The sequence below is a fragment of the Acomys minous genome, assembly GCF_964271855.1.
Source record: "Acomys minous genome assembly, chromosome: 3".
NCBI lineage: Eukaryota > Metazoa > Chordata > Mammalia > Rodentia > Muridae > Acomys > Acomys minous.
Genome location: NC_140485.1, coordinates 29,934,577 through 29,960,511, shown reverse-complemented (window position 1 = coordinate 29,960,511; position 25,935 = coordinate 29,934,577). Strand labels below are relative to the sequence as shown.

The 25,935-nt window shown below is 55.0% G+C and overlaps 1 protein-coding gene across 6 annotated transcripts; it reads left to right on the top strand.

Annotated features, from left to right (window-relative positions):
• The first annotated feature begins 1,543 nt into the window (after window positions 1-1,543).
• BAHD1 (bromo adjacent homology domain containing 1) lies at window positions 1,544-25,935 on the top strand. 6 transcript variants are annotated; one of them, XM_084775914.1, is made up of 7 exons: window positions 1,544-1,794; window positions 17,515-18,948; window positions 20,783-21,162; window positions 21,903-22,062; window positions 22,290-22,366; window positions 23,034-23,134; window positions 23,749-25,935. In XM_084775914.1, the coding sequence occupies exons 1-7, from the start codon at window positions 1,782-1,784 to the stop codon at window positions 23,936-23,938; spliced, it is 2,355 nt and encodes a 784-aa protein (XP_084632040.1). In that variant the 5' UTR covers window positions 1,544-1,781; the 3' UTR covers window positions 23,939-25,935. The 6 variants fall into 6 exon arrangements, with proteins under 6 accessions (XP_084632040.1, XP_084632041.1, XP_084632039.1 ...); XM_084775915.1 differs by having other exon boundaries at window positions 1,546-1,794; window positions 20,780-21,162; window positions 23,043-23,134; XM_084775913.1 differs by having other exon boundaries at window positions 1,547-1,794; window positions 20,780-21,162.

Here is a 25,935-nt window from a genome sequence, read left to right as displayed (position 1 = left end):
CCAGACCAACTGACAAGCCCTTTTTTGGACAGAGAGAGAGGAAAGGTGACAGCCCCCAGGCACTGGCACAGCTGTTCTGGAGTGGGATGGAGCAGCAGCATGCACTGAGGAATGGCTGACAACGCTGTGGGAGCCAGAAGCCTTTCCAAGATGTGGAAAGGCTGTAGACTGGGGATGAAGGTGGTCCAGATGCAGAGGTTCCTGAAAATGGAGTCATCCAGGACAGGAAGGAAAAAAAAAATCCCTATGGGGTACAAGCAGCCTGTATATAACACTGGCCTCCTCTTGGCTGGCGAGAGGGAAGGGGACCCAGGAGATCAATGGGCTGCTAAAAAGGAACACCAAGTGCCCTTAGCCAGCCTGTGCTTACCCCCCACCCCCAAAGCCATAAGCCCACTGAGCCAGAGCCTCCTGGGGCAAAGGAGCAGCCACCCACAGGGAAAGCTCCTAGGACAGAGTTCCTCTGGCTGTGGAGCAGGCTGGGCAGTCTAAGTTCCTATGGGCTTTGCCTTCTCCATCTCTTCCCTCCCACCTGGGTCCCAAATAAATCAGCATCCTCTCGGACCAGGACCACAGGGGTTTTGCCTGAAGGTGCCAGGAAGAAGCCCACTCCAGCAAGTTTGCTCTGTCAGCTTGCCAGGCTGACCGTGGGCTGCCACTCGTGTCTCCTGCCCCGTGGCCAGTTACTTTTCTTTCTTGATCCTCACAGTCCCAATCCCCACCATCATCAGAGATAAGGCAGCTGCCACTGTCAAAGGTTGCCTTGTCCACTCTCCTACTTTAACCTCCAGTGGCCATAGGTGCCCTCCACTCCCACTCTAACGAGTACTGGGGTCTGCCCTAAGACACGGTAATGGACTTGGCTGCAGAGAGGGGCTAATTCTGTGAGATAGGAAGTAGAGCTGTGGCCAGTATGTGTTGGGGAGGAGGGCTGCTGAGTGGCTTTGCCTTAGGAGGCTCAATGAAGGGAGAAGTCCTTCAGTGTCCTACTTTCCGAGGTTTGGGACTGCCTTCCCTAAGGATGGGAAGGAAAAGTCAGGGCAGAGGTCCTCAGAGATTCTGGCCCTTTGAGAAGTTTGTGCACCACGGTTTTAGCACGGCCTCGGTTAAACATGTCCTGTAGACTACCTAGCCAGTCTGGGGGGGGGCGGGGGCAGCTTTGGACGCAAATAAACTCCCCCCACCTCTTTTTTTTTTCTTTTTTACGAGGGGAGGCTACTGCCCAGTTCCAGAGGCTGGCAGCCCTAGTTACCTTAAAGCCTGGGTCAGTTCTTCAGTAGCACGATGTAGGAAAGGTGGGGAACTGTATACAGAGCAGGAGGAGCCCCTAAGCCACTCTCCAAGGCTTGGTTTTTCCTGCTTACTAACCAGGCTTCCTCAGCACTCTGGGCGCTTCTCTGCCCTAGGCGTTCCAGGGCCCAGCCCCTCCCCGGCTGCTCCCAGGCTCGGGTGACTTGACACTACCCTTTCTGCTCCTTTACCTCCCAAAGCGCCCCTCCCCCGCCTGAATTGGGAATGAGGCTTTGTTCAGAGGTGGACTCCGCATTTCTCAAGAACCTACTGTGTGCACATTATGGCTCCTTGAAGTTAAGTTCTGGGCTGGGTCTGGCGCTACAAGGTGTCCTGGACACAGCCCCTTCCCGCACCTCACAGGGACCTCCCACCCCTTCGTATGACCTCAGCCTGCTGTGCCCACCCACCCGGCTGACCCCGAGAGCGTGCTCAGGCTTGGAAAAGCACGTCTGTGGGTGTGAGAGACGGAGCCACGGCATAAGGTGACTATGGGGAAGCTAGGTAAGTGTCTGCCCTGGTTCTACGCTGGCTTGGGGACGCGAAGGAGGGTGTCCAGCCGCGCCTGTTGGGCTGCCCGCCCCTTTTCCCCTCCTCCTGGGAGCTCTGATGTTCCCCGCGATGGTGGAAGAGGGTGTGTGGGTGTCAAGGACTCACAGACTAGGCTGGGCTGTCATCTGGAAATGGATGAGGGTTCCACACTTGGCTTCTGGAAGAGGACGAATTGGGGGCTAGGGTGGGGGGCGGTAGGTGAAGGGCAGAAAGAGGAAAAAGATATGCGGGTGAGGGGTTACCGAGCCAGGACCGACCTTGCTAGGAAGGAAAGGAGACGTGGCAAGCAGGGAAGTCGGAAAGATGAGGCAAGGGCGGGAGGGGCTTCTCAGCAGTCGGGGCCCTTTCGCTAGAGTCTGGGGCCCTTTTAGCAGGAAAGGGGGTGTTGTTCTTGCTTGATTTTTCGGTTGGTCTTCCCGAAGCTTTGCCCTGGGGGCAGCAGCTTGAGGAGGGTGGGGTGTCCCTCGGCCCTCAGTTTACTGTAGCCGGTACTGGAGAGGTTACGAGGGAAGAGGGCTGTAGAAGGGTGATGGTCAGGGCTAGGGCGAGCAAAGATTTCTCAGGGGGGGGGGTCTGCAGCTGAGGTGCTGGGGCTTCAGGGTCAGGTCACCATGGGATACTGGCTCTGGCTCTGAAGACGAGGAGAAAATTCAAGAAGCCGGCAGAGAAAATCATCCCCCGCCACCACCCTTGGCACCGTACCCCTCCCCCCAGGCCCCACCACTCCCCGCACCGCCTCCCCCGGCCGCCTCGTGCTGCCCCCTGCGTCGGGACGACCGACCCACGATTCTGATTGGTTGGAGACCGGGAGGGGGAGCCGAGGGCCGGATTGGCTGGCGGGGCCAGCGCAGGGCGGGGCGGCTGATTGGCGGAGCTTGCCGAGGGGCGCGCCGCTGATTGGCTGGGGACGAGGAAGCAGGAAGGAGGGCGGCGGAGGCTCCGCTCTCGGGGAGTTTGTGGGGGAACCGCGAGCGGCGTAGCGGATCCCGGAGCCCGGCCCCCGCTGCCCGCCCGTCCGGCCGCCTGCCCCGCCCGTCCGGCCCTTGCTGTCCGCCCGCCCGGGCCAGGCGCGCCCGCCCCCCCCCGACGGCCCCGCCCGACCGCGGCCCCCGCTCCGCCCGCCCGGCCCCGGCCCCCAGGAGGAGGCGCTGACGCAGCAGCGTGGAGCCCGGGAATTGAGCGCCCCCGGGGGGTTCCAGCCGCCGGATTCCAGCCCGGCCGGGGCCTGCGGGCGCCCAGAGCCGCGCCGTCTGCGCCGCTCGTCCCGGTGAGCTAGGGGCCGAGATCCAGGAGGGGGAAGGGGCGGGCGGGCGAGGGAGAGCGAGCGAGCTAGGTAGGCGGACTAGCAAAAGGGAGAGGACCGGCCACCCGTCAGCGCGCCCCGCCGAGCGCGCCGCGCCGCCGCCCCCGCCAGCCCCGGGAAGGGACGGACGGACGACAAGAAGCAGGTGCGGCCGCCTGCCCGCCCGCGCGCGCCGCCTCCCTCCCCCGGGTCCGGCACCGCGGTCCCGCCATCGGGGAGCGCAGCGCGCCTCGAGGTGACAGCCCCCGGGGGGCGCCTGCCTCGCAGGCCGGGGGCGGGGTGGGTGGCGGCCGCAGGGTGGCAGCTTGGCCGGGTGGCGGCGGTGCGGGCGTCCCGGGCTACGGAGGGCGGGAGGACGCGGGGCGCTTCCTCGCCGCGGCGGAGCCCGCTCGCCTCCGAGTGCGCGGGCGGCAAGGCCCCCTCCGCGCCCCCTCCCCCATCGCGGTCCCCGAGGCAAGGGGCCGCGGCCGGGGGCGTCGCCGCGGGATCGTCCTCTCGGGGTGGGGGCGCCCTCCTGGGTTGGGAGCTGACCGGCTATTACCGGAGGGGGGGTGGGTTTGGGGATGGGGGCCGCGCCTGGGCGAGGGGTAGTGTGGACTGGATCGGGTCGGGCTGGAGGAAGGGAGGCGCCGAAGACGGAAGGGGACCGGTTCGAACAGCGAGTGTGGGCCGCGGGAGGCCCTGTGGGGACGGTGCGGGGCGGCGGCCGAGTCCGAGGTGGGGCGGGGGGAATCGAAGTTGTCAGACCGCCTCCAAGTGACAGCGGGACCGGGTGCTCCAGGCCCGGCCTGGTTGTGCCCTGCCAACCCCGCCGCTTCTCCTCTGGGGCCGGGGGCCGGGTCAGGTCGGGCCCAAGGGGCCGGCTCGGCGGTGAAGAGCTGGACAAAGGCGGCGCCCGGGCGGGCGCAGGTAGTGGTATCGGGGAGGGGAGCGAGTCCAGGGCACCCACACCAAGGGGCGGGCGACAGGGCCGGACTCTGCCCTGGGGACTGCGGGGGCCGGGGCGTCCACCGGGAGGAGCTGCGGCACTGGCTCTGGGCTCCAGCCACAGATCGCCTCGCGGCTCCGGGAAGAGTGGGGTCGACTTAGCCAAGGCGGAGGGGCCAAGGGTGGGGGTGTGCGCACCGAGTGCCCTGGCCAGTTGCGAACGGGTTGGTGGACTCATGGGGGTCAGCAGAGCCTGCGAGCAGTAGAAGCTTTCAGCAAGTCTGTCTACCGGCAGAGAGGTTTAACTCCACCTGGGATGTCTCCTAGTAGACCATCATCGGCAGTCTTAAGAGCACAGACTTAGATTGGGACTAAGGGACCCCACCTCACCCCCACACACACACCCTCCCATCCCCTGTGCTCGGCAATACCTTCACTACTGGTGTAGCAATTTTCCTTAGGCAAGAAGGTACCCACATAGGGACATGATGAGCCAGATCTATAAATCCAGGTGGAAATCTGGTGATGAGATAAAATAAGGCTTTCAGTTCTCTTCTTTTGTACCACCGGATACGTTTCTCCTCGCCTTCGACATACACCTCATGTTCTTCTTCTACCCAAAAGGAGGAAAGAGCTTCAGGAGGACCACATTTCTCAGGGACAACATTGTCCTAGGACACTTTGGAATCCCTGGCTTAAGCTGTGAGTGCTGCTAACCCCAGCGCTGACCAGCTCTAGCTCTAGGCTGCATGCTTTTTATCCATTTGTGAAAATCCACTCAGCTCCGGTCCCGTGTCCCGTCCCCCGTCCCCCGTCCCCCCATGTGATCCTGTTAGGAACAGGAAGAGAGGAGACTCAAACTGATAACAGCTGAAAACATGGCCTTTGGCTGAGAAAAATCTGGGCTGGGGTGGCACACCAGTGAGACTGGTCAGGAACTCCACTAGGCTGCGGTTGGCTGTGAGGCCACATTGAGAAACCTGCCTATCTGCCTAAGGGGTAGGGGCTGTAGGGTATGTAGTTCATTCCTCGGACCCCATCGCTCTCCCCATGAGAGTGTGGACCCCAGCTTGGGTGAAGTTAAGACTTGTGAGGAAAAGGGAGGTATTACTGCCCACAAGAGACTGAAGTTTGTTTGAGAGATTTTAATTGTATGTCTGAAATCCTGAGAAGGCTGGAGAATCTGTGCCATTGCCGGGGGTTGCACTGTACGTGGTTGTTTCGTCTGGTGGCAGTCAGGAGGGTGACCTGGTTTGGCTGCTGGAAGGTGGGAGTTGCCAGAATAACATGTCCCTCCGTGACAAGGGTTTTACCTGGCAGGAGCCGTGTGCCTGTCAGATCAGTGTTTAGGAGGTCTGGCTCTCAGGCGTTGAGCCGTTCTGTTTCTCTCTGTCCCTCTGTCTTCCCTTCCCTATCACTGTATAACCGAGGCTAGCCTGGAACGTGCAGCCATCCCCCTGCCTGGACTCCCGAGTGTGGAGTGTAGGGATTGCCTCATGTGCGCTACCGTGATCATTTTGGTTCCTTCTTTTTGGTGTCTTTCCTCCCATCCTTTCTGCTGCCGTGTTCCCATGTCATTTCCTCCCCCTTCCTCCGGCACTTCTGATCCAGTCTGGACATAGCTACCAGCTCTTCTCCCAAACCCTTCCACAAGTCAGTTTCTTACCGAATTGTGCTTGCTCTCTTTTTCTTGCAGTCTGACCCTAGACAGTGTCCCTGAGGCTGTTTGCTGGTCGTGTCTTGCACACTTGTCTGGCCCCTGCCCTTTGCTCCTGGCTCCCACCCTTCTCTTCTCTCCCACTTGTCCATAGTCTTAGTGTTGCTCAGGTCAGTGAGCTTGCGAAAATGAATTTTCCAGCATGGTATTTTCTCGAATGTTTTGTAGGTTGGAAGTTTCTTAAAGCTAGGGAGTAATGAGTGAAGCGTGTGTGTCCGTGCGTGTCTGTGTGTGTGTGTGTGTGTGTGTGTGTGTGTGTGTGTGTATCCAAGTAGTCTGTAATCTTCCTCCCAGTGTTGTTGCCTGTGGAAGTCAATGGAGATGGAGCAGAACTTTTGGTGATTTTAGAAATGCTCGGTGTGGATTCAGTCCTTGAGGTCTCTGACCTTTTTTGTGAAAGGTATATAAATAGGGCGTGTTTGTGAGGCTCCAGCATGGGCATTTTTAACTGCTGTTTCTGACCTATCTGCTGGTGAAGAGCCAGTCCTGTAGATCAGTCACATGACACCACGGAGATACAAACTGGAAAGGGGGCTGTAATCCTTTTTTTCCTCTTGTCCCCCCCTAAACCATTCTCTGCCTGTACCCAGCTATGCTGTTCCTTTGCAATTTACTTGTTGTCCGTGCTAAATGAATCCATGTGTTTTACCTCTTCACATCTGGGTGCAAATGAGGGAGAGAGAGAGGAAAAAAAAACACTTTGGAGAACACAGATGAAAAGTAAACCTGGGTCAGTCCCATGGAAGGGATTTGTAGGGTTCCTTTTGTAGGAAGTGTTTTCCTGACTTTGTCATTATGTCTGCCCCAAGTTGGACCTTTCAGGTAGGAATGCTGTCATTCCAGCTGTCTTAGAAGTTGGTTTGTATTGGTGATCAAGCCTGAACCGTGGGGGACACGGACGAAGACTGATGTCTGGTTTGAAGCTAGGTGGAGAAGAAACATATCCTGCACCCATCATCCCCCCTAGACCTTTCTTTTGTGCCCCAGTTTGATGATTAATGGACCAGCATTTCCCTTCCAATCGGGAAGGCTACCCCTTACAGTTGCCATGGCAACGCAAACCTCTCCCCCATCAATTAAAGGGGAAAAAAATCCTACTACTTCTCCTTTACTGTAACAGAAAATCCACCTCAGAGCGCCTCTCCTGAGTGCTCTCCTCATCTGCTTGCACTGTCTGCAGCGCATGTCCTGGAACACAGCCCTTCCCTCTTCAGGGGCATTGCCTGAGTTCCTTCACCCCGAGCAGATTCTGCCCCTCTTGGGAGCTAGCAGCTCTAGAACATTCAGGAGAGGAAACAACCTTTTAATTTATTCATCCGTGATGCAAATTACAACTCAGAAAGAGCCCTTCTCTCTTCTGTAGGGATAGAGGAAGTGCCCTCCGTACGCTCGCCAGTGTTTAGAGGCATGAATTGGGTAGCATTTGACACCTGAGAAAGAAATTTCAGTAGACTTGAAAGAAAGTCAACCTAGCATATCCACTTGAAATTGGAGTTCAATGAAAATTGGCTAATTATTTTCATTTCTTCCCGCCTCTCCACCATAGCATCTAAGAGGACTTAGAATGTTTTCATTTTATCTAATGTTGTTCCTCTTGGCCTTGCTCAGGCAACATCTGGCCTCCCTGCCCTGTCGCAAGGTGAGTCATTAAGGAGGAGGGGAAAAAAATCTTCAGGGGGAAAAAAAATCCCCAGAGCTGAAAAGTAGCCCGTGCTGAGCCAAAGCTGGCGAGTTTATGGAGCATTATATGAACAGTCCCGACATTAAAGGGCCCCCTTTTTATGAATGGGTTGTGAAGAATGTAAATAAAGCAGCTTCTCTCAATGGGGAAGCATTTCACCTAAGCTGTACTACCCTGGCCCAGGCATTTATGGGAACTTGCTAGCACAATCTGGCAAGGCTTGTTTCCTTTGTGCCTTCGGCTTTGGAGGGACAAGGGAAGTGTGAGGACATTGTGCTCCGGTTCTGAGGGCAGCCTGGGCACTCCAGCTTTATGGGTTTGGCCTTGCCTTGATGGGCCAACACAGTGTCTTTTAGCCCTAAACAGATGGGAAAACACCACGTGTGGTCCAGAGCTTGTGACAGCTAATAGCAAAGGTTCCTGGCATCCAGTGATCTGAGGTCCTGCAGCTCCTGACCCCTCAGGCTGCTTAGATCTTCCGAGGTCAGGCCCAGGAGGTCTTCTTCTTGGATGATGAGATCTTGCCTAGTTTTATAGGAGGCCGCACCTACCTGGAATAAAATGGACTGGTTTGAACTTCAATGCCTTTATGTCTCTCCAGCCCATCTCCTAGTTTTGCCACTAATGAGCTACAAGTGAGCCCCAAACATCCTGCTTAGGGCTGCCGAAGCAAGGCTGCCAAATCCTGGGGTCCCAGTGAGGGTGTGGGTGTCTATCCCGGGCATCTAGGTGAGTAAGCTAGGGATCAGAGGCCCCAGGGTTTGGAGGGCAGGATCCAGGGTGCAGTCACTATGCTAGAGAAGTGGCCATCACATTTCTCTCTGCATGTGGATCATACCTGCCAGGACGGTTACTTATCTGACTCGGTGTGATCGGTTCCTCCAGCTCGTCTGCAGGCTTGAGCTGCCAGGGAGGGATGAGGGTTTGTCTCTCAGCCTGGCTCTATGAGTGGGTAACTTCCAGGGTACCATAAGCGAGTTACTTGAATGAAAAGACAGGCAGCTTTTCATAGTAATGATATTGGTACTAGCTAAGGACTTACTGGGGTTTGTTTTCTCTTGCCGCTGTTTCTTCTCTATGGAATTTGGGGAGGATAGATACATTGGTTCTCTGGCCTAGGGTAAAGGGATTTATTTATTTAGCTTCTGCCTCCACCAACACAACTTTCTCAGTTTCCTGCTGCAGAAGAGAGAAATGGGCCCTCCTTCAAATGTGTGGAGTGTTTAGGGTAACACAGTTTGTTTATTAGGTTTCTTTCTGTGTGGCCAGGTGTTTTAGAAGTGTGTTCTTAGAATAGTTAATAGCGGGCTGCCACTTGATGCCACAAGATCCCCGAAGCCTAGAACTCCAGTTAGCACCGCCATCAGCGTCAGCTGGGCCCTTCAGCCCTGAGTTGGGGTTCCTTGCTTCGCACCTGTAGGAGTCCACACAGTTTCCACTGAATGTAGGAAAGAATTCTATGGAGAGGAAATGATCTTTAGAGAAAATCGAAAGTGCTAGAGATTATCTGCTCTGAGGAAAGGAAGCCAAGAGCAGTTTCTGTGTCTGTAAGTTAAGGTGGCCGTCTGCACTGTGATAGGCCACTTTTCATCTCCACTGTGGTCTAAGCCAGGGGAGGGGATTCCCTCAGTCTGTAGACTGGCATAGGTGCTTGGGAAAAGCTCTTTTTCTGGATTTAATGTAAAATACAATCTCTGGAGCACTCACCACTCACTCTCTAGGTAATAAAGTGGGTTTGTTTTTAAAATGCTTATATTTGGAACTCTGATCAACTTTTCTTTTGTTGTTTGTTGTTTGTTGTTTGTTTTGGGGTTTTTTTTTGGGGGGGGGGTCTTACTTATTAGGAGACAGGAACCTATATAGTCCAGTCTACCTGGCACTCTCCAACCTTCCGCTTCACCTTGAGTGCTAGGATTACAGGTGTGTGAACACATCTGTCGGTGTGAACAGTTCTTAAAGCTGAGGATTCAAGACAGACTGCTATTATGTCGGGCCGTGGCCCAGCAGCCGTCCTGTGAGGCCCTAGAAAGTGGCAGCATGATATCAGTGTAGAAGTACGGCCCTGAGCCACACCTGCATGATGCCCTGCCTCCGCCCTCGCTTAGAACAGCTCCAGGAGGTGGGGTGGAAGGATGGAGGGAGTGTGTGTGTGTGTGTGTGTGTGTGTGTGTGTGTGTGTGTGTACACACACCCTCAGGTCATCAAGCTTGGCAGTATGTACCTTTATCTGCAGAGCATCCCCCACCCCCCTTAAATGAGCTCTTGGTATCTGTTTCAGTCAGGACTGTTAGGAGGATAGATGCAGCAGTTGTCATGTGCTAGGTGGTGCTGGGTCCCCAAAATGCAGAGTAACATTTCTGATACAGTAAGAGCCCCTGGTGAATCAAGGTCCCTGTGGATTAGAGGTCTTGGAGATTGACCTTTGCTCTGGCTCTTTGCTGCTGGTCCCACCTTCCTATCTTTTCTGGATTTATTGCTTATTGTTTTGTTTTGAGATAGGATCCTATCTTACCCAGGCCAGGCCTCAAATGTACTGTGTAGCCAAGGATGGCCTTGAACTTCTGAGCCTCCTGCCTGCACTTCCAGCATGCTGTCATTGCAGCCATGCGCCACCCTGTCCGGGTTTAGGCAGTGCTGGGGACCAAACCCATTGCTGCCTGCATTGGGCAAGCTCTAGGCTTCATCCCCAGCCTGTTTCTTACATTCTTTGTAATAATTGTGAGCACACTTACTCACGAATGGCTGGGGGTTAGGGTAACGAGTATCCTCTTCCCTTGAGGTGGCTAGGGTAAACTGGGAGAGAAAACAGGATGGTCCTGAAAGACTTGAGTAAATACAAATTAATTTATAAATGTGGATTAATTTCAATTAGGCACTGTGAGCTCCTGGGAATGAGGGGAAAGTTGAATGCTAGAAGGCTCCATAGTCTGGATATTTGAAGTCCTTGGGTTGTTTCAAAAGCTTTGTTTGGGAGTGTATCTCCCCCCTTTGCACATGTGTGAGTGCTTGCACGTGTGTGCACGGGGGCGTGGGGAAGGAGGGGCTGGGAAAAGCAAACTCAGAAATCTAAAATACTTACAAATCAAGAATTTTGCATAAAGGGTTTTCAAACTTCTTGAGTCAGGCCAGTGAGCCAGCAGCCAGGTAACCTTGCGGATGGAATTTAGTGGTGGTGAAGTCAGCCTACCTGCCCCTCCCCCAGGCTTGCAACCTGTTGAGGTAGCACTGGGGCCTGCCTTGTGACTCCTTCCCTTAGTGGAATGTTTGGAAGGCTTGGCCTTGGGACTTGTTTTTCATGGCTGCCTCACTCAGGAGGTTCTTTGTTGGGAAGGTCTGGGGTGGAGCTCTCCTGACCTGGTGGGTTACTTCTGTTCAAGACCAGGAGGTAGCTGGCAAGCAACAGGGGGTCTCCCTGTCTTACCCAGGCTGGCTGGAAAGGCTGGGTTGCTGAGCCTGGTTTAAAATCCATCCCACCTCCCCCCCTTTTTTTTTTCTTACCCAATGTTGGGGATTTGCAAATGTTAGGCAAGAAAGTGCTTTCCCTCTGAACACTATGCTGGTGACTGAACACTCGGTCTTTGCTACTCCTGGGCAGGCTTACAGAACAGGTTGGTGAGCCCTGGACTCTTAATGAAGAGCGATGCATCTGTGGCTCAAGGTTTCTCCTTGGGTTGCTAAAAGCCCATTGTTGAGATACAGGAAGGGCAGTGTGGCATACAGGTAGTGGGGTCTGAGGAAACCTGATGTGGAGAGCCTGGCCTCCTGACCCTGGAGCAACCCTTGTGCAAGTCTCCTCCTCCTCCTCCTCCTCCTCCTCCTCCTCCTCCTGCTCCTCCTCTTCCTCTTCCTCCTGCTCCTCCTCCTGCTCCTGCTCCTCCTCTTCCTCTTCCTCCTGCTCCTCCTCCTGCTCCTCCTCTTCCTCTTCCTCCTCCTCCTGCTCCTCCTGCTCCTCTTCTTCCTCCTCCTGCTCCTCCTCTTCCTCTTCCTCCTCCTCCTGCTCCTGCTCCTGCTCCTCCTCTTCCTCCTCCTCCTCCTGCTCCTCCTCTTCCTCCTCCTCCTGCTCCTCCTCCTGCTCCTGCTCCTCCTCCTGCTCCTCCTCCTCCTGCTCCTCTTCTTCCTCCTCCTGCTCCTCCTCCTGCTCCTGCTCCTCCTCCTGCTCTTGCTCCTCCTCCTGCTCCTCCTCCTCCTTCTTAAGACTTACCTTTGCCTACCAGCATCCTTTAGCACTACCTTCCCTGCTGGGCTTTTGTTCTCACAATACACCCTGAGTGAAGTGGGCCCTCTGCTGAGGACTCAGTAATGCCCTCCGCAGACCTCTCTCTCCACCACGCTTTGGGCTCCCCAGCATAGCCTTCTCCTGTCTCCCCCCCTTTCTACTAGCCCACACTCCAGTGTCTGTCTTTTGCACTTTGATTTTCATCCCTTGACCTGGGACTTGTGTGGGGAGGTGGGGGAGAGCAGGCTCAGGCTGGAGAGGTGGCTCAGCAGTTAAGAGTACCCATTGCTCTCGCAGAGGACCCCAGTTTGATTCCCAGCACCCACATGGCAACTCACAGCTGCTTGTAACTCTGGTCTCAGAGGATCTAATAATACCCAGTTCCGACCTTGGTGGGTACCAGATACACAGATGGTGCACACAGATGCACTTAAAACATTCGTACATAAAAGGTAGTTTTTAGAAATAAGAAAGAAAGAAAAGAATGGACTTGTAGCCTGGTGTGGTGGCGCACAGCTTTAATCCCAGCACTTGGGAGGCAGAAGCAGGTGGATTGCTGTGAGTTCGAGGCCAGCCTGGTCTACAAAGTGACTCTAGGACAGCCAAGGCTACACAGAGAGACCCTGTCTCAAAAAAAAAAAACAAAACAAAAAGAATGGGCTTTGTATTAAGTGCATTCTGTACATGTTCCTACTTAATCTTTAAAACAGGGTCTTGCTTTGAAAAGCAAACCAAGCAAGGCTTGGAAAGTTCAGGCTCTTTTCCAGGCCTGATCAGGTCTCAGCTCTGTTGTGTGGGGCTGGCAGTGGGGCAAAGGTCGCAAGAGGTGCCTGGATGTGAGGGGTGGGTGCCCTGGGTTCTCACAGGCACCAGCAAGAGCTACAGGAGGGTATATTGGCTAAGGTAGAGGCCTTGGCCTTTAAACAAACCCCCTAATGGCCGACAGTGTGGCTCAGTGGGTGAAGGCATTTGCTGCCAAGCCGGAGAGTCTTGTTCAATCTTCAGAACTCTCATAGCAGAAGGAGAGAACCAACTCCCCCACGGGTTGTTCTCTGACCACCGCATGCACTATTGGTGTGTGCGTTCAATCACATATGCACACATACAAAAACAACAACAAAGAAAGCCCCAAAGACTAGCTGGCATTGCATGTGACTACCTTCTAGTCTGTCAGTTTCGTGGATCAGAGCACAGACATACTAAAACACAGTGCTTTCTGCCCACTCACCTTGCTTGGGGATCTGTAGCTATGAAAGGTCCTGCCTTCACTCGGTACCCTTAGCCCCCCTGTAGGAAGGACTTTGCTTCAGTGCTCTGAGGCACTGGCAGGTTCTGACCATCAAGAGCTTACCATTTCTTCTGTTCCTACCCTAAATTTTGACCTCTAACAAACATGGGAGTCTGTAACCTAAGTTAGACAGCCCCCCCCAAGGGGATCTGTGTGTCCTTACAGTTACTCAGAGGGGGCTTGGCTGGCTTTGGTTCTGAAGCTTTGGCCATTTCTCATGCTGGGGTGGTCAGAATTGATCAAAGTCAGACCTGGCTGTCAGGCTGAGCTGAGCTGACAGACCAGATCCTGCCTGAGTGGAGTGGGCACAAACCTTTCCTGTGCAGCTACTCACTCTGTATCTCCAGGGTCTCAGGCCTCAGTGTGACCTGTGAGGAGCAGGTGTGGTTTCATAGGCCCTAGACAGTATTATTGCCTCCGGTTGGCAGGTGTGATTCCTCAGAAAGATGCCTGGCCTAAAGACGATTAGAAACAAGCCAGTGCCCACACCCATGCTCCCGCTGGGTGTGCGCTATGCAGTCTTTCCTGCCCGAGCGTTTCTATAGTTAAGCTCAGTTTGCAAGGTGACTTGAGTACTTGCCGTAAGTGAGGCCAAGTTGGCAGGGCTGGTGGCCAGAGCTACTGCTCTCTTAGCAGGTGGTGCCCTGGGATTTTTGTGGGTACCTGCAGTGGGTTCTCAGATACTGTAGGCAGAACACTTGCCACCCTGACCCCATCCTGAATGTGACCCTGTGCTTGCCCCATAGCTCCCCATTTATCTGTAGCAGCTTCACAAGGGAAGAGAAAGGGACAGTGTTGCCATCTCTCCTCAGGATGGTACGTTTGGGTGTCCTTAGCACAATAGTAACAGAGCAGAGTTCAAGTGCAGGCTGGATGTTTGGATGCTCGCCCAGGCTGCCCTCAGCTCCTGCTGTGGGAAACTGATGATTGACGCTGCTTCTGCTGTGCCTGGGAGGGAGAGGAGACTTCTGCTCCCCACTAGGTTTCCCCACTGTGTCTCGCCAACCTTGTCAATGCTGGGAAGCAAGGTTTACTTTGGTATGTCCATTTCAGATGAGGAACCTCAAGTTCAGAACCGTTCAAGTGTTCACCTTGCACTTAGTAGACAAGGCTTCTCCCATGGGGTTGCATCCCAGCCTCACTCAGAGCCAGGTCTTCTCGAACAGGCTCTCAGTTCTGTGTTCCGTCCGCTTTTCACCAAAGACATCCTAGTGGTGCGTACCCTTGCCTGGCTTGACCACAAGCAGCCCAGCAGAAGCATCTGTTTTCCCAGGTGCCATCAACCGAGTACATGAAAAGGAGACTGACCGCCTTTGCGCGCTTGTTGCTTCTCTTCTCTAATAAGAAGACTCAAGAAAGCCAGCAGGAGTCAGTTCTAAGGATCTCTTCCTACCCAGGGGTAGATTTAGTTTCTGGGAGTGATTCATAGGATGACCGGCAGCCCAGGCCCCTGACCTCCCTTGCTGGAGCCTTCAGTTGGGCACCTTGCATGTGCACCACCTCTACTTATTGATCAGAATGGTATGTGGTAATCTGTGCACAAGAGATAGAGCTTGGAGGGCGGGGGGGGGGGGGGGGGGGGGGGATGGCTTCAGCTAGCCCCAGGCAGAGCTGAGTCACACTGAAGCCTAGCCTCACTCAGCCTGACACTTCAGATCCCCCCCTCAGTGCTGAGCCTTTGATGTACCTGGAGTGGAGGCTGCTGGCTTGCCAACTTCGGCATATACTCACTGGGATTTTGGATTCAACTTGTGGGGTCTTTGACCTAGAAGCCCTCTCACTGGCCAGCCACTGTCCTTCAGAGCAGCTGCTCGGGGCTGCTGACAGACTGGTTTTCCCCAGCGAGAGCGTACTTCATACCAGCTAAGTAAAAAGTAAATTGCCCTGGGGTGTCCTTCCCAGGAACCTTCCTTCTCCCAAGGGGCCAGCACTGTTTGTGCAGGGGCAGGGCATCCCAGTGAGCAGGAGAGCAGTGCTGAAGTGCCCCCCCCCCCCCCCCCCCGCCTCACTGCTTGACAGCCGTAGAAAGTTCCTGACTAAACTAGTGTAAATGGGAGGACTGGCAGGTCTGTTCTCCTGGAATGGGGGTCAAGCCTGCTGACTGGGATCTCCTAACCCCCAGCCGGCCCTGCTGGGCCACCCACTGCAGGTTGGAGGGGCCCCGGCAGACCTCCACCCAGCCCCACCCTAGGGAAACGCTGCTACCGAGGTTCTCACAGGTGCTTCAAAGCATGACTCACACCAAGTCTCCTGCGCAAGTGCAGCAGAAACTGGCAGCAGAGACCCCAGCCTCTCCTGAAGACAGCCACTGCGGCACCACATGAAAGCTGGAGGGTCATTTGCAGTGTGCTTTGATGGCCCTGGCAGCCTCTGGCCAGTGACAGGAGGTTTGGCAGATGCACAGGAGGCTAGCAGGAGGCTCCTGTGCTTGGCTTGGAAACAAGACTTGCACCCCATGATGTAGAGGTTTACCGGATGTCCAGCCCTGGGGTGGGGGTGGGGGGGGCAAGGAGACACAGGAGCAGTGGCTCCCAGAGGTTAAAAAGTTAAACAGGGAACACACACCTGAGGGACAGGCTCCTGAAATAGCCACTGCTGCTGCTTCTTAACCTCTCTTCTTGGGACCTTCCTTGAGGGTGACAAGAGGGACAGACAGATCTCCCAGGACAGTCAACCCACCCATGTACCCAGCTTCTAGCAGGGAGCCATCCTCTTCCCTTTCCCTGCTCAAAGCCCGGCTACTAGCCATGCTGTTCTCCGGCCTGTGCTCTTCCCCTACCCCCGCCCCCACCCCTTTGCTCTGTACTTGGTATCCATGTCCTCAAAGGCCACAGGACCAGGTGACCTCACCCTTGGCCCCCAGCCATTCCCAGGCCCAGCTGCTCTGGCGACTTGGGGCCTGTAGAGGGGCTTCAGCCCGTGTTTAGCTGCTTTGTCTATTCACTCGTCCTTCGTCTCCAAGCTCCTCCGGGCATGGGGAAGCCGGACTTGGCTTTGCCCAGAAATACAGATACGGTTGGGGTGTGGTGCTGCTTGCTCTTGGCTGCTCCACCGCTGGCACAGGGTGGCCTGGTTTGAAAAGGGGGCCTATGGGCTGTCTGCACTTGCTCTACTTTTAAGAGTGCTAAAGGATCATGCTGGCGAGTGTGCTGAGCAGCCAGGACAGTGGCCACTGGTTCAAAGCAGAAAAGAGACTTAAGGCGTCACAAACCTGGGGTTGTTAGGAGCTCTGCCGCTTAGGAATGGATGGATTCGCCTCTGGAGGCTCTGTCTTGCCTGAGGCTTGACTTCTGGACAGTGGCAGGTCCCCACACATGGCTCATTGCTTCTTCCTGTTTGCAGTCCTCTCAACCCTTTCTCCTGAGGGTCATGTACACTGTCCTGTCAGCCGAGTTTCCTCAGCACCTTTTCTGTGCCAGTGGAGTGTGTCTGTGGAGAGAAAGCACCCGGTGACCCCAGCCAGTGGTCCAGGACCACAGAACTAAAGGGGAAGAACTTGGCAAAGCCTGGAAATCCTCAGGCTTGGGGTTTTCGGGGTTAAGTCCCAGCCCATCAGGGACTTCTCCCAGAATGAATAACAACACTGGGGAAACTAAGCTGAAAAGCCCAGCCTGCGGGGTGGGGAGGGGTCCCCCAGGGTGCACTGTCTGGCACCTCTCTTGGCAGCCCCTGTGCTTTGGAGGGTAGATCGGAAGTGAACAGCTCTGCAGTCTGGCCACCCTGCCTCACCCCTGCAGCTCTGCATTGTCTTCATGGCACAAGTGTGCAGTCCACAGCTCACCAGCTCTGTGTGGCCTTTGTTACTAAGAACTTGGGATCAAGCTGCCCCTGAGTTTGTATAGCGAGCGACATCTGCAAAGCCAGAGTTAGGGGATCTCAGCCCTTCTTGCCTATGGGGAGAACTGAGGGATGGGGCGAGGCTTACAGGACCACTGAGTCACCTGTACTGACTTTCATCCTAGCGCAATGTCCTTTACCGACACTGGCACTATGAGCTGCCTTTCCCTAGAATCCAAACCAAATGATGTGGGTGCTGTCTCCTAGGGCACGCGCAGGCCTCTCCTTTCTTAGGGCTTTTCCAGAAAGACTTGAGTTCTGGCTCTTCTGCTTTACGGATCATGTAGAGTGTCATAGCAGGGCAGACTCGCCCTTCTCCCGTGCCCAGCGGGCAGGCCCTTTGACTCAGTACGTCTCTTCATCATCTTCATCCTCCTCTGGCCAGTTCAGAAGCCCCCTTCTGGCTGAGGTGATAGGCCTCCTCTCGTTCAGGGTCTAGTGGGAGGAAAAGAAGAGGTCTGCTCTTGCTCTCGGTTCCTCCTGTGCCTTGACGCTGGTATCTGTGACACTCCTCAGACTTTGCAGGGCTTAATTCATGGGGACTCAAAGCTAGGAGAGGGGGGAGCCAGTCCTTGCACAACTGTTGTGGCAGGTGGGTCCTAGGAAATTCCAAGCTGAAGAATAAGAGCAGGAGTGAGCCAGAGTCACCTCAGGTGCAAGTGGGTGGCATGCGGTGACCAGGTTTTTTCCTTTTGTCCTGCAGGTTGCAGAGGTTCCATGACACACACTCGGAGGAAGTCCCTTCCTATGCTGAGTTCCGGCCCCACTGGCCGAGGAGAGCCCCTGCAGATGGAAGACAGCAATATGGATCAGGGGGCTGAAGATGTGGAGCCCGGCGTGCCCGAGAGCCCTGGGCACCTCACAGGGCGTCGCAAGAACTACCCATTGCGTAAGCGTTCACTGGTTCCAGAGAAGCCCAAAGCCTGCAAAGTGCTGCTGACTCGCCTGGAAAATGTGGCTGGTCCACGGAGTGCAGATGAAGCTGATGAACTGCCCCCTGACCTGCCCAAGCCCCCTAGTCCGACCCCATCCAGCGAGGACACTGGTCTTGTGCAGCCTCGCAAGCGGCGTCTCGCCTCCCTTAACGCCGAGGCCCTCAATAACCTGTTGCTGGAACGGGAGGACACCAGCAGCCTGGCAGGTGCCCGCCGAAGCCGAGGAGGGGACCCTCCCCGTAGCCGGGACCGGGCCACGGGGGCCTGGTCTTTCTCTAAGAAGCGACCTCGGTTGGGAGATCTTGGAGAAGGAAATCGAGACCTGTCCCCAGAGCCAGCCCCAGATGAAGGTGCCCGTCGAGATGGAGACCCAGCTCCCAAGAGACTGGCTAGCCTAAACGCAGCTGCCTTCTTGAAACTCAGCCAGGAGCGAGAGCTGCCTCTTCGACCTTCTCGTGCCCAGGCAGAAGCAGATGGGCGCTCCACCGAGCCCCTGGCACCCAAGATCCCGCGACCAAAGTGGGCCAAGGTCAACAGCAAGAACTGTCCCAAGGCTCGGCAGGGGGCTGGCTCTGGGGAAGCTACAGGGGCCCCCAGCTGGCAAGAGCAGCCCGATGAGCCTTGGCCATCTGCTGCTCCTCGTGGGCCACCCATCCAGCCATCTCACCAGGCCCTGGGCAAGGCTCTGGAGAACCCCTTGCGCCCCAACCTGCCTCTGCTGATGGGTGGGCAGGCAGCCCTGAAGCCAGAGCCTGGGCGTCCAGGCGAGGAGTCACCTGCCCCAAAGCAGGAACTGCATCAGCCCTCTTTCCCAGCACCTCAGCTGTCTCCGCTGCCGATGCCCGGCAACCCAGCCGACTACAGCGGTCTGTGCGAAGGAGGCCCAGAGCTCACTGCACTGGGCAGCTTCTACCTGTACTGTGGTCAAGACGGGCCACAGTGTGGAGGCTACTCCCCTTGCCCCATGCTCCCTGAGGGCAAGCTGTCCCCGGTGGCAGCCCCCAGTGAGGGGCTGCTCATGGCCCCGAGCTCAGTACCCTCTGGCATCCCTTTCCAGCACCCTCCTTGGAGCTCATCTCGCTACTGCTCCAGTGAGGACACTGGAGCGAACGGCTACAGCATCTGTGGGGTGTTGCCCCTGTCTCTCACCCGCATTGGCACCACCTGTGGCGGCTGCCCCTATAAAATGCCTTTTACCGCAGGTAAACCTTATAGGGGGGACACATGGTACGCTAGGGAGTTTTTGAGATACCGCATCCCAGGAGGCTGGGCTGTAGCTCTGACATGGGCTCTGTCGGGTCTAGCTACTATGGTGGGGTGAGGGGCGGCCAGGAGGTTTGAGAAAGGAGGTCTCTGCTCATTAGGCGATGTTGTAGACCGAGGAACAATCCCAGGCAAATGCCCCACAGTTAGCTCTTCGGCCTGCTTTGCCCAGACTGTGGGTGAGATTTCTTGGCTTGGAAGTTCATTAATGTTGCCATGGAAGTGGACAGGAAGGTTTCTCGTCCCACACTTGGGTTCCCCTTCCTGGACTCCTAGATGAGGAAATGAGGCCTTCTGTAGGTGCCGTGCTACAAGTCTGTAAGCTCAGCCATACAGAAGGCTGAGTCAGGGTTCAAGGCCAGGCAGGGTTACAGAAAGAGACCCTGTCTCAAACAAAAATAGAAAAAGGGCTGGGCTAGGCGGTGATGGCGGGTATTCACTTAGTGGGCGTGAGGCCCTAGGTTCAACCCCCAATCCTGGGGAGAAAATCAAACTAGGGTTTTTACCAAGTTATTCCCATGTCCCGTCTGACCTGGGCTCTACCATGAGTCCAGTCCACCTCCATGTTACTGAGTTTGCACTCATAGGGAAGGTTGGTTATGGCCTTAGGAAGCAGTACCAGGTGTGGTGGGACAGTCTTGCCCTGGCTATACAAGCTCTGACAAAGACAAGGGACACAGGCATGGCATCAGGGGAATAGTTGGGTGTGGACAGGGTGGGTGGGCGTACTCAAGAAGAGACCAGCGGTGCTCTCCGGTATGGGTGCCATGGGATTAGTGCCCACAGCCTGTTACCTTCAAGGCCCAGATACCTGAATGGTTCGTGCTCGCTGGCAAAACAGCATTAGACTGTACTCAAGCTTCTGGGTAGAAATGGATTGACTAAAACCATCCTGACCAGCAGGTCTGCCCTGTGCAAGAGAGGTGAGGGCTGGGCCTCCCCTACGCTATTTCCTTCTCTCCCAACACCCCTTCATGTAGGGGTCTATAAAACCACTTTATAGCCCGCTTGGCTCTGGCCAAACTGGTTATATCAGGTTCTAGCATGAGTTGGAGTCCTAAGAAACAGGAGCAGGCTACTTCTTTGCTCTTTTCCTTAGACCCTCACCCTTCATCCTGATAAACAAGACCACCAGTGCGCACAGTGTGTCAGGCGCCATTCTTAGTGCTTGACAAACAGGTCAAAGGGCATGTAATTAGGCAGACTCAGCCTGCAATGAGATGTTTCCCCCTGCCCCTTCTCCTCATGACCATTGGATAACCCAGGAGCTGCTATGTCTGTTTCCTCCATCGTAAAGTGGCAGGATCGGTACCTACCTCAGGGATGTGAGGGTGAAATGAATTAGTGTGTAAATAAGAACAACAGTCAGGAAGTTCGTGTCGTACTCTAAGCACTACTTAGCATTGCTCAGAGGGGCCAGAGGGACTTGCCTGAGGTCACATGGCTGCTAAGTGGTAGGTGTGGGACTTACATCCCAGTCTGTGTGACTCCAGAATCTCTGCTCCTCGTTACTGTGGAAACCCTAGAGAAACTTAGATCAGAGCAAACACAGACGTTTTTGCTGTTGCGTTTTTGCTGTCACTCCTTCTAGTTAGAAAGGGACACACAAATGTCTACAGCCCGGTTTCCAAGGTGAAGAAAGTCCCCTGTCCCACCTGCCACCTCACTGGACTTTACGTTGCTCCCTGGAATTAAGTCGGGCTTGAGACCTGAAAGCAGATCACGGTTGCGGTTTGTCCTGCCTGCCTTGACCCACTCTCCTTTTTCCAGAAGGCTGCAGGTCCCTCGGCCAGTTGGAATTTCCTCTCCCGGAAGCTGGCCACCCAGCCTCACCTGCTCACCCCCTCCTGGGATGCCCTGTGCCCAGCGTGCCACCTGCAGCAGAGCCCATCCCCCACCTTCAGACACCCACCTCAGAGCCCCAGACGGTAGCCCGGGCATGCCCTCAGAGTGCCAAGCCTCCGAGCGGTTCCAAGTCAGGTCTACGCACAGGCCCCAGCTGTAGGCACACTGCGAGGAGCAAGACTGCCCGCAGGCCCAGCCACCCCAAGCAGCCGCGTGCCCAGCGCCCACGTCCTCGCCGCCGCCGTCGCCGTCGCACCAACGGCTGGGTCCCTGTAGGTGCCGCCTGTGAGAGGGCAGTGTATGTGCTGGTGAGTGTTAGCGCTTGGGTGTCGGGAATAGGAGAGGGCGGTGGACACAAGACATGGAATAAGATGGTCCAGCTACTCCGAGAGCTGCACTTAACTTCAGGAACTGGTCGCGTTGCTTCTCGTCAAGTCCCCCAGTTTCTGTACCAGTTTCTGGTGGTTTCTACTTGTCACGTACTATTGGTGACCTGAGTTTTCAGCTTCTCATCCCCACTCACTCCATCTTCATTCTACACTGTAAAGTGGAGATCTTGAGATACTGTGTCTAGGAGGGGTTGGTGATAGGGCAACACTGGGAGCTGAAAACTGTCAGCTAGAACGTATTGAGCACTTCTGAAATTGATGCTAAAGCTAAGCTAAGCACCTCACATGTGTTACCCTCTTTAACCCTCACCACTGCCATATGTAGTACGTACACCCCCACCTGCCATCTCAGATAAGGAAACCGGGGCTTAGGTAACTTGCCCAAGGCTGTGCCACTTAAAATGGTTATTTAAGGGTTTATGTTCAGACTGCCCTGTTAGTGCTCAGACACTTAGAGACTCGGCCACATTCCTACCCGGTTCCATTACTCTTTTCCAAGTATAGGAGTCCTGTCTCCAAAGGCCGGGCCTGGAGAGGAGGGCCCAGCCTGTGCCTATTCTTAGTGGGTTGACTTGAGGAAGTGGAGTGGATGTTATTCCCGCTTCCCTTGGTCCTCATTCTGAGTGTGGCTCTGAAAACTCATGTGTTTCATTGCCCAGGATGAGCCGGAACCCGCCATCCGAAAGAGTTACCAGGCAGTTGAGCGACATGGAGAGACAATCCGAGTCCGTGACACTGTCCTCCTCAAGTCAGGCCCAAGAAAGACGTCTACACCTTACGTGGCCAAGATCTCTGCCCTCTGGGAGAACCCTGAGTCAGGTACCTTTCCCTCAGACTGGGAACCAGAAGGACAGCTGCCTTTCCGTTGGGCCCTAGCAGCATTCCAGGCTGCTGAATGTTTGGCCTTGGTCAGGGGACACAGGTGGCCAGAGCCTGCAGGATTGGGCCAGGAGCTGGGCTTGGACAAACCTCTAGGGCAGGTGGCCAACCTGTCTTAACTAAGCAGGGTTGTCAGCTCCAGCGTGATCTCTTCTTTGTCCTCCTAGGGGAACTGATGATGAGCCTCCTATGGTATTACAGGCCTGAGCACTTACAGGGAGGGCGCAGCCCCAGCATGCATGAGGTGAGCTGCCTGGCAAGCGGGGTGCAATGGGTGGGGGCCGCAGAACAAGAGGTTGTGGCATTAAGACACAGCATAGGGGCAGGGCAGCTAGGAAGTGGCCAAGTCCAGTCCCAAACACTGTCTAGACTCATGTTCCAAATGGGAGAGTAATGACTGTTGAGGGCCAGGGGCTTTGAAAACGAGAATGAGTAATTAGGTTCTAACAACAGGACGGCAAGGCAGCACTGCCCACCTAGCTGCTCTGAGTACCTGGAGCTTAGTGCCTATGGCTGAGGCCAGTCCAAGCTCACCTTTTATTTCCTTCCCCTTTTGCAAGGAGTTTTCTTTTCTTTTCTTTTCTTTTTTTTTTTTTTTTTTTTTTGAGACGACGTTTTATCGTACAGCTTGAGTGGCTTCCTATGGGTAGACCACACTGGCCTTGAACACACAGAGATCCATCTGCTAGGATTGAAGGCGGCATACACCACCACAGTGCCTTTGGGTAGAAATTCTCATTCATGGGGTATCAAGATGGAAACCAGTTTCCTTTCCTCTTGGGGTTGGTGTGGGCAATCAAGAGTCAAGACGTAGGTTAAACTGCTAGCTGGAGTAGGCCAGGGCACGCCTGCCTTGTCCCTGGAGTTAGGGCCTAGCTCCTGTAACCAACGTGCTCCTGTCCCCCCTTGAGCCTTTGCAGAATGAAGTTTTTGCATCGCGACATCAGGACCAGAACAGTGTGGCCTGCATCGAAGAGAAATGCTATGTGCTAACCTTTGCTGAGTACTGCAGGTAGGTAGGACCCGACACTGATAGCTAGCCTCTCCCCTTAGACTCAGTTAGGGTGATTTGGGGGAACCACATGGAGTTCAAGGAAATGACTTTATCATGTGGCCCAATTCAGAATGTTCTTCCCTAAAATCCTCCCTCTAACTAGACCTTTTTTTTGGTTTGACTTGTTTGAGACAGGTAGTCCTGACTGTCCTAGAACTCACTTTGTAGACTAGGCTGCCTCAAACCTCAGAGGTCTGCCTGCCTCTGCCTCTGCCTCTGCCTCCTGAGTGCTGGAATCAAAGGTGTGCGCCACCATGCCTGGCCAGGATTTTATTTTTTAATTAGCAGATAGAACTGTCGCCTACTGAGATAATTAGCAAGCACAAGTTAACACAGCCCTCATGATCAGGTGGTTTACTGCTGTGAAGTCTAGGGCGCTGGGAGGTATTTGGGAAGAGGCCTGAAAGGTGGTGTGTGTCTCGGGCCTGAAGTCACCTGGCAGCTGGCGGAGTGCACACACCCCTGGGGATAAGAGTAGAGGCATGTCACCCCTCAGTTCTATCTCAGTAGGGACGGAATTGGTTTTCTGGAAAAAGTGACCATGCTAAAGTCAGTGATGATGTGTCATGCAGATTCTGTGCCATGGCCAAGCGCCGGGGCGAGGGCCTTCCCAGCCGAAAGACAGCACTGGTGCCCCCATCTGCAGACTACTCCACCCCACCCCACCGCACAGTGCCGGAGGACACGGACCCTGAGCTGGTGTTCCTTTGCCGCCATGTCTATGACTTCCGCCATGGCCGCATCCTCAAGAACCCGCAGTAGCCTCTTCACGCCCACACTGGGGCTGCCTTCAGGAGAGTGGGGCCTGGGGCGGGGGTCACTGCTTGAAGCACAGCACTTGGGTAAGGGGCCATGGCTTGCTGGCCTGTGGTTCTCTGGGGGGAGGGTGGGCAGGGGCCCTGTGGATTCTGGGCCCCATGGGAGAAAAGGAAACCCAGATGGGAGAAAGGCAAACGAGCCCTCAGCTTGGCCTGGGGTGCCCATCTGTGCACCCCAGGGTGGAGATTCCCGAAGATTCAGTCTTCCCTGAGGTTGGGCCAAGCCTGAGGGACATGGGCCAAGGAAAGGCAGGGGCAAGTAGAAGGGATAAAGTCCTTCCAGAACCAGGCCCTTTTCTAGCCTCCCCAGGCCTTTCGAGGGGAGCAGGAGCCAGCTTTACCTCACCCACTGTGACCCGCTGCTTCCCTGTCTGGCCTGGGACCAGGCTCTGCAGGTTCTAGCACAGCTCTGGCTTGCTGCAGTGAGCCAAGAGAGCCGAGCTTTTACTTCCTCTTCCTGGACTGGAGGCTTTTCCCTGCCTTTCTTCCTTCACCCCTGCAGTAGCCACTGGTGCTGGCACAAGTTGACCCTGCCTACCCATGAGTGTCAGCCTCCTGTCAGCTTCCCATTAAGGGCCACCCAGCAGGTCTGGCTTCCCAGAATACTGGTCAACATGAAGTTTGTCGTGTCTGGAAGAGCGGATGAGTGCTGGGAGAGAGGGTGGGGGGCAGGGGACAAGGAAAATTGCTACCTGATTTGTTGAAGATTTTTCCTCTTGCCTTATACTTGGAGGTTCTGGGAAACCTCTTGCAGAACTTCACACATGACTCTTCAAGCCACACCTACCTGAAATCAAACCAAAGGAGTGCTGTGGCTCCCCCTTGCCCTGCCACCCCTTACCCTAGTCTTTTGTAGATTGCACTAATTTACATCCCAGCGAGAATCAACACTGTATCAGTCCGCAGACCTGAGCTAGACCTGAGCTGCAGCCACTTCTCTAGGAGCGAGGACCTGAGTTTTCAGTTTGTTCCTGTTGCCCAGAAATTTGTTCTCAACTCATGCTCCCCCCAGCAGGGATTGATCAGGAGGCTCAGTCCCCTGTGGGCCTGACCCGGGCACCCTGAGGGGCTGGAAGCCTGGTTATCTGTACCTTGTTGTACCAAAGAGGAGCGCTGGGAGCCTGGCTGCCAGGAGCATGTGGTACGGGGTGGTGCGGTGCAGTCCCAGCACTGGGAACCTGCCTGCCAGGCACTTCCACAAGGGCATGCTCCATGGGTATATGGTGTGGAAGGTGGCACCAGGTCCTTCCTAGAGGAGACACAGGTCCAGCAGTCTGAGGACATGGCACCGGGGTGAGGACAGTCTGGCACAGGCTGGAAGGTGGAAGTGAACCCTGAAGGCAAAGACTTGGCAGCCCCAGGTCCAGGCCCTGAACCTTAGAAGATAAATTGTTCCTGATGGGTGATTGGGCTAGGTGAGGCCAGAAGGCTTCAGAGGTTAATATTTGTTTTGGAAGCCCTGTCCCATACCCAAAGGGAAGGCTTTGAAGTGAAGAAGCTCTGGAGGAAGTCATCAGTCTGAAAGAGCAAGTCGGAAGTAAGAAGACAGTTGTGGTAGCCCCTTCGGAGCCTGCTCGTTCTAGGGTGCTGCCAAGGAGCACAGCCTCACCCACAGGAGAGGAGATAAGCTCTCCTAAGAGGCAGGGGCTGCTGCCCAGATGTTAAATGCTTTTGGAATCTCTTTAGATGTGGAAATATTTTTTCGAACATGAAAATGCAGCTGGTAGAATTTCAATGGAAGTATAATCCATGTAAAATATATTTTAGTTGATATTTTGTAAAATGCACTTTTTGTGTGTGTCGATGATCCTGGTTTCCCAGATCTGTATTTCAGTGTTTACAAGGGAGGGGGTACCTTTCCTAACCTCCCTTTTGACAGAGATTAGAAGTACTTCTTTAAGAAAAATAAATAAATTTGAGAAATTGTATTGATTTAGAAAA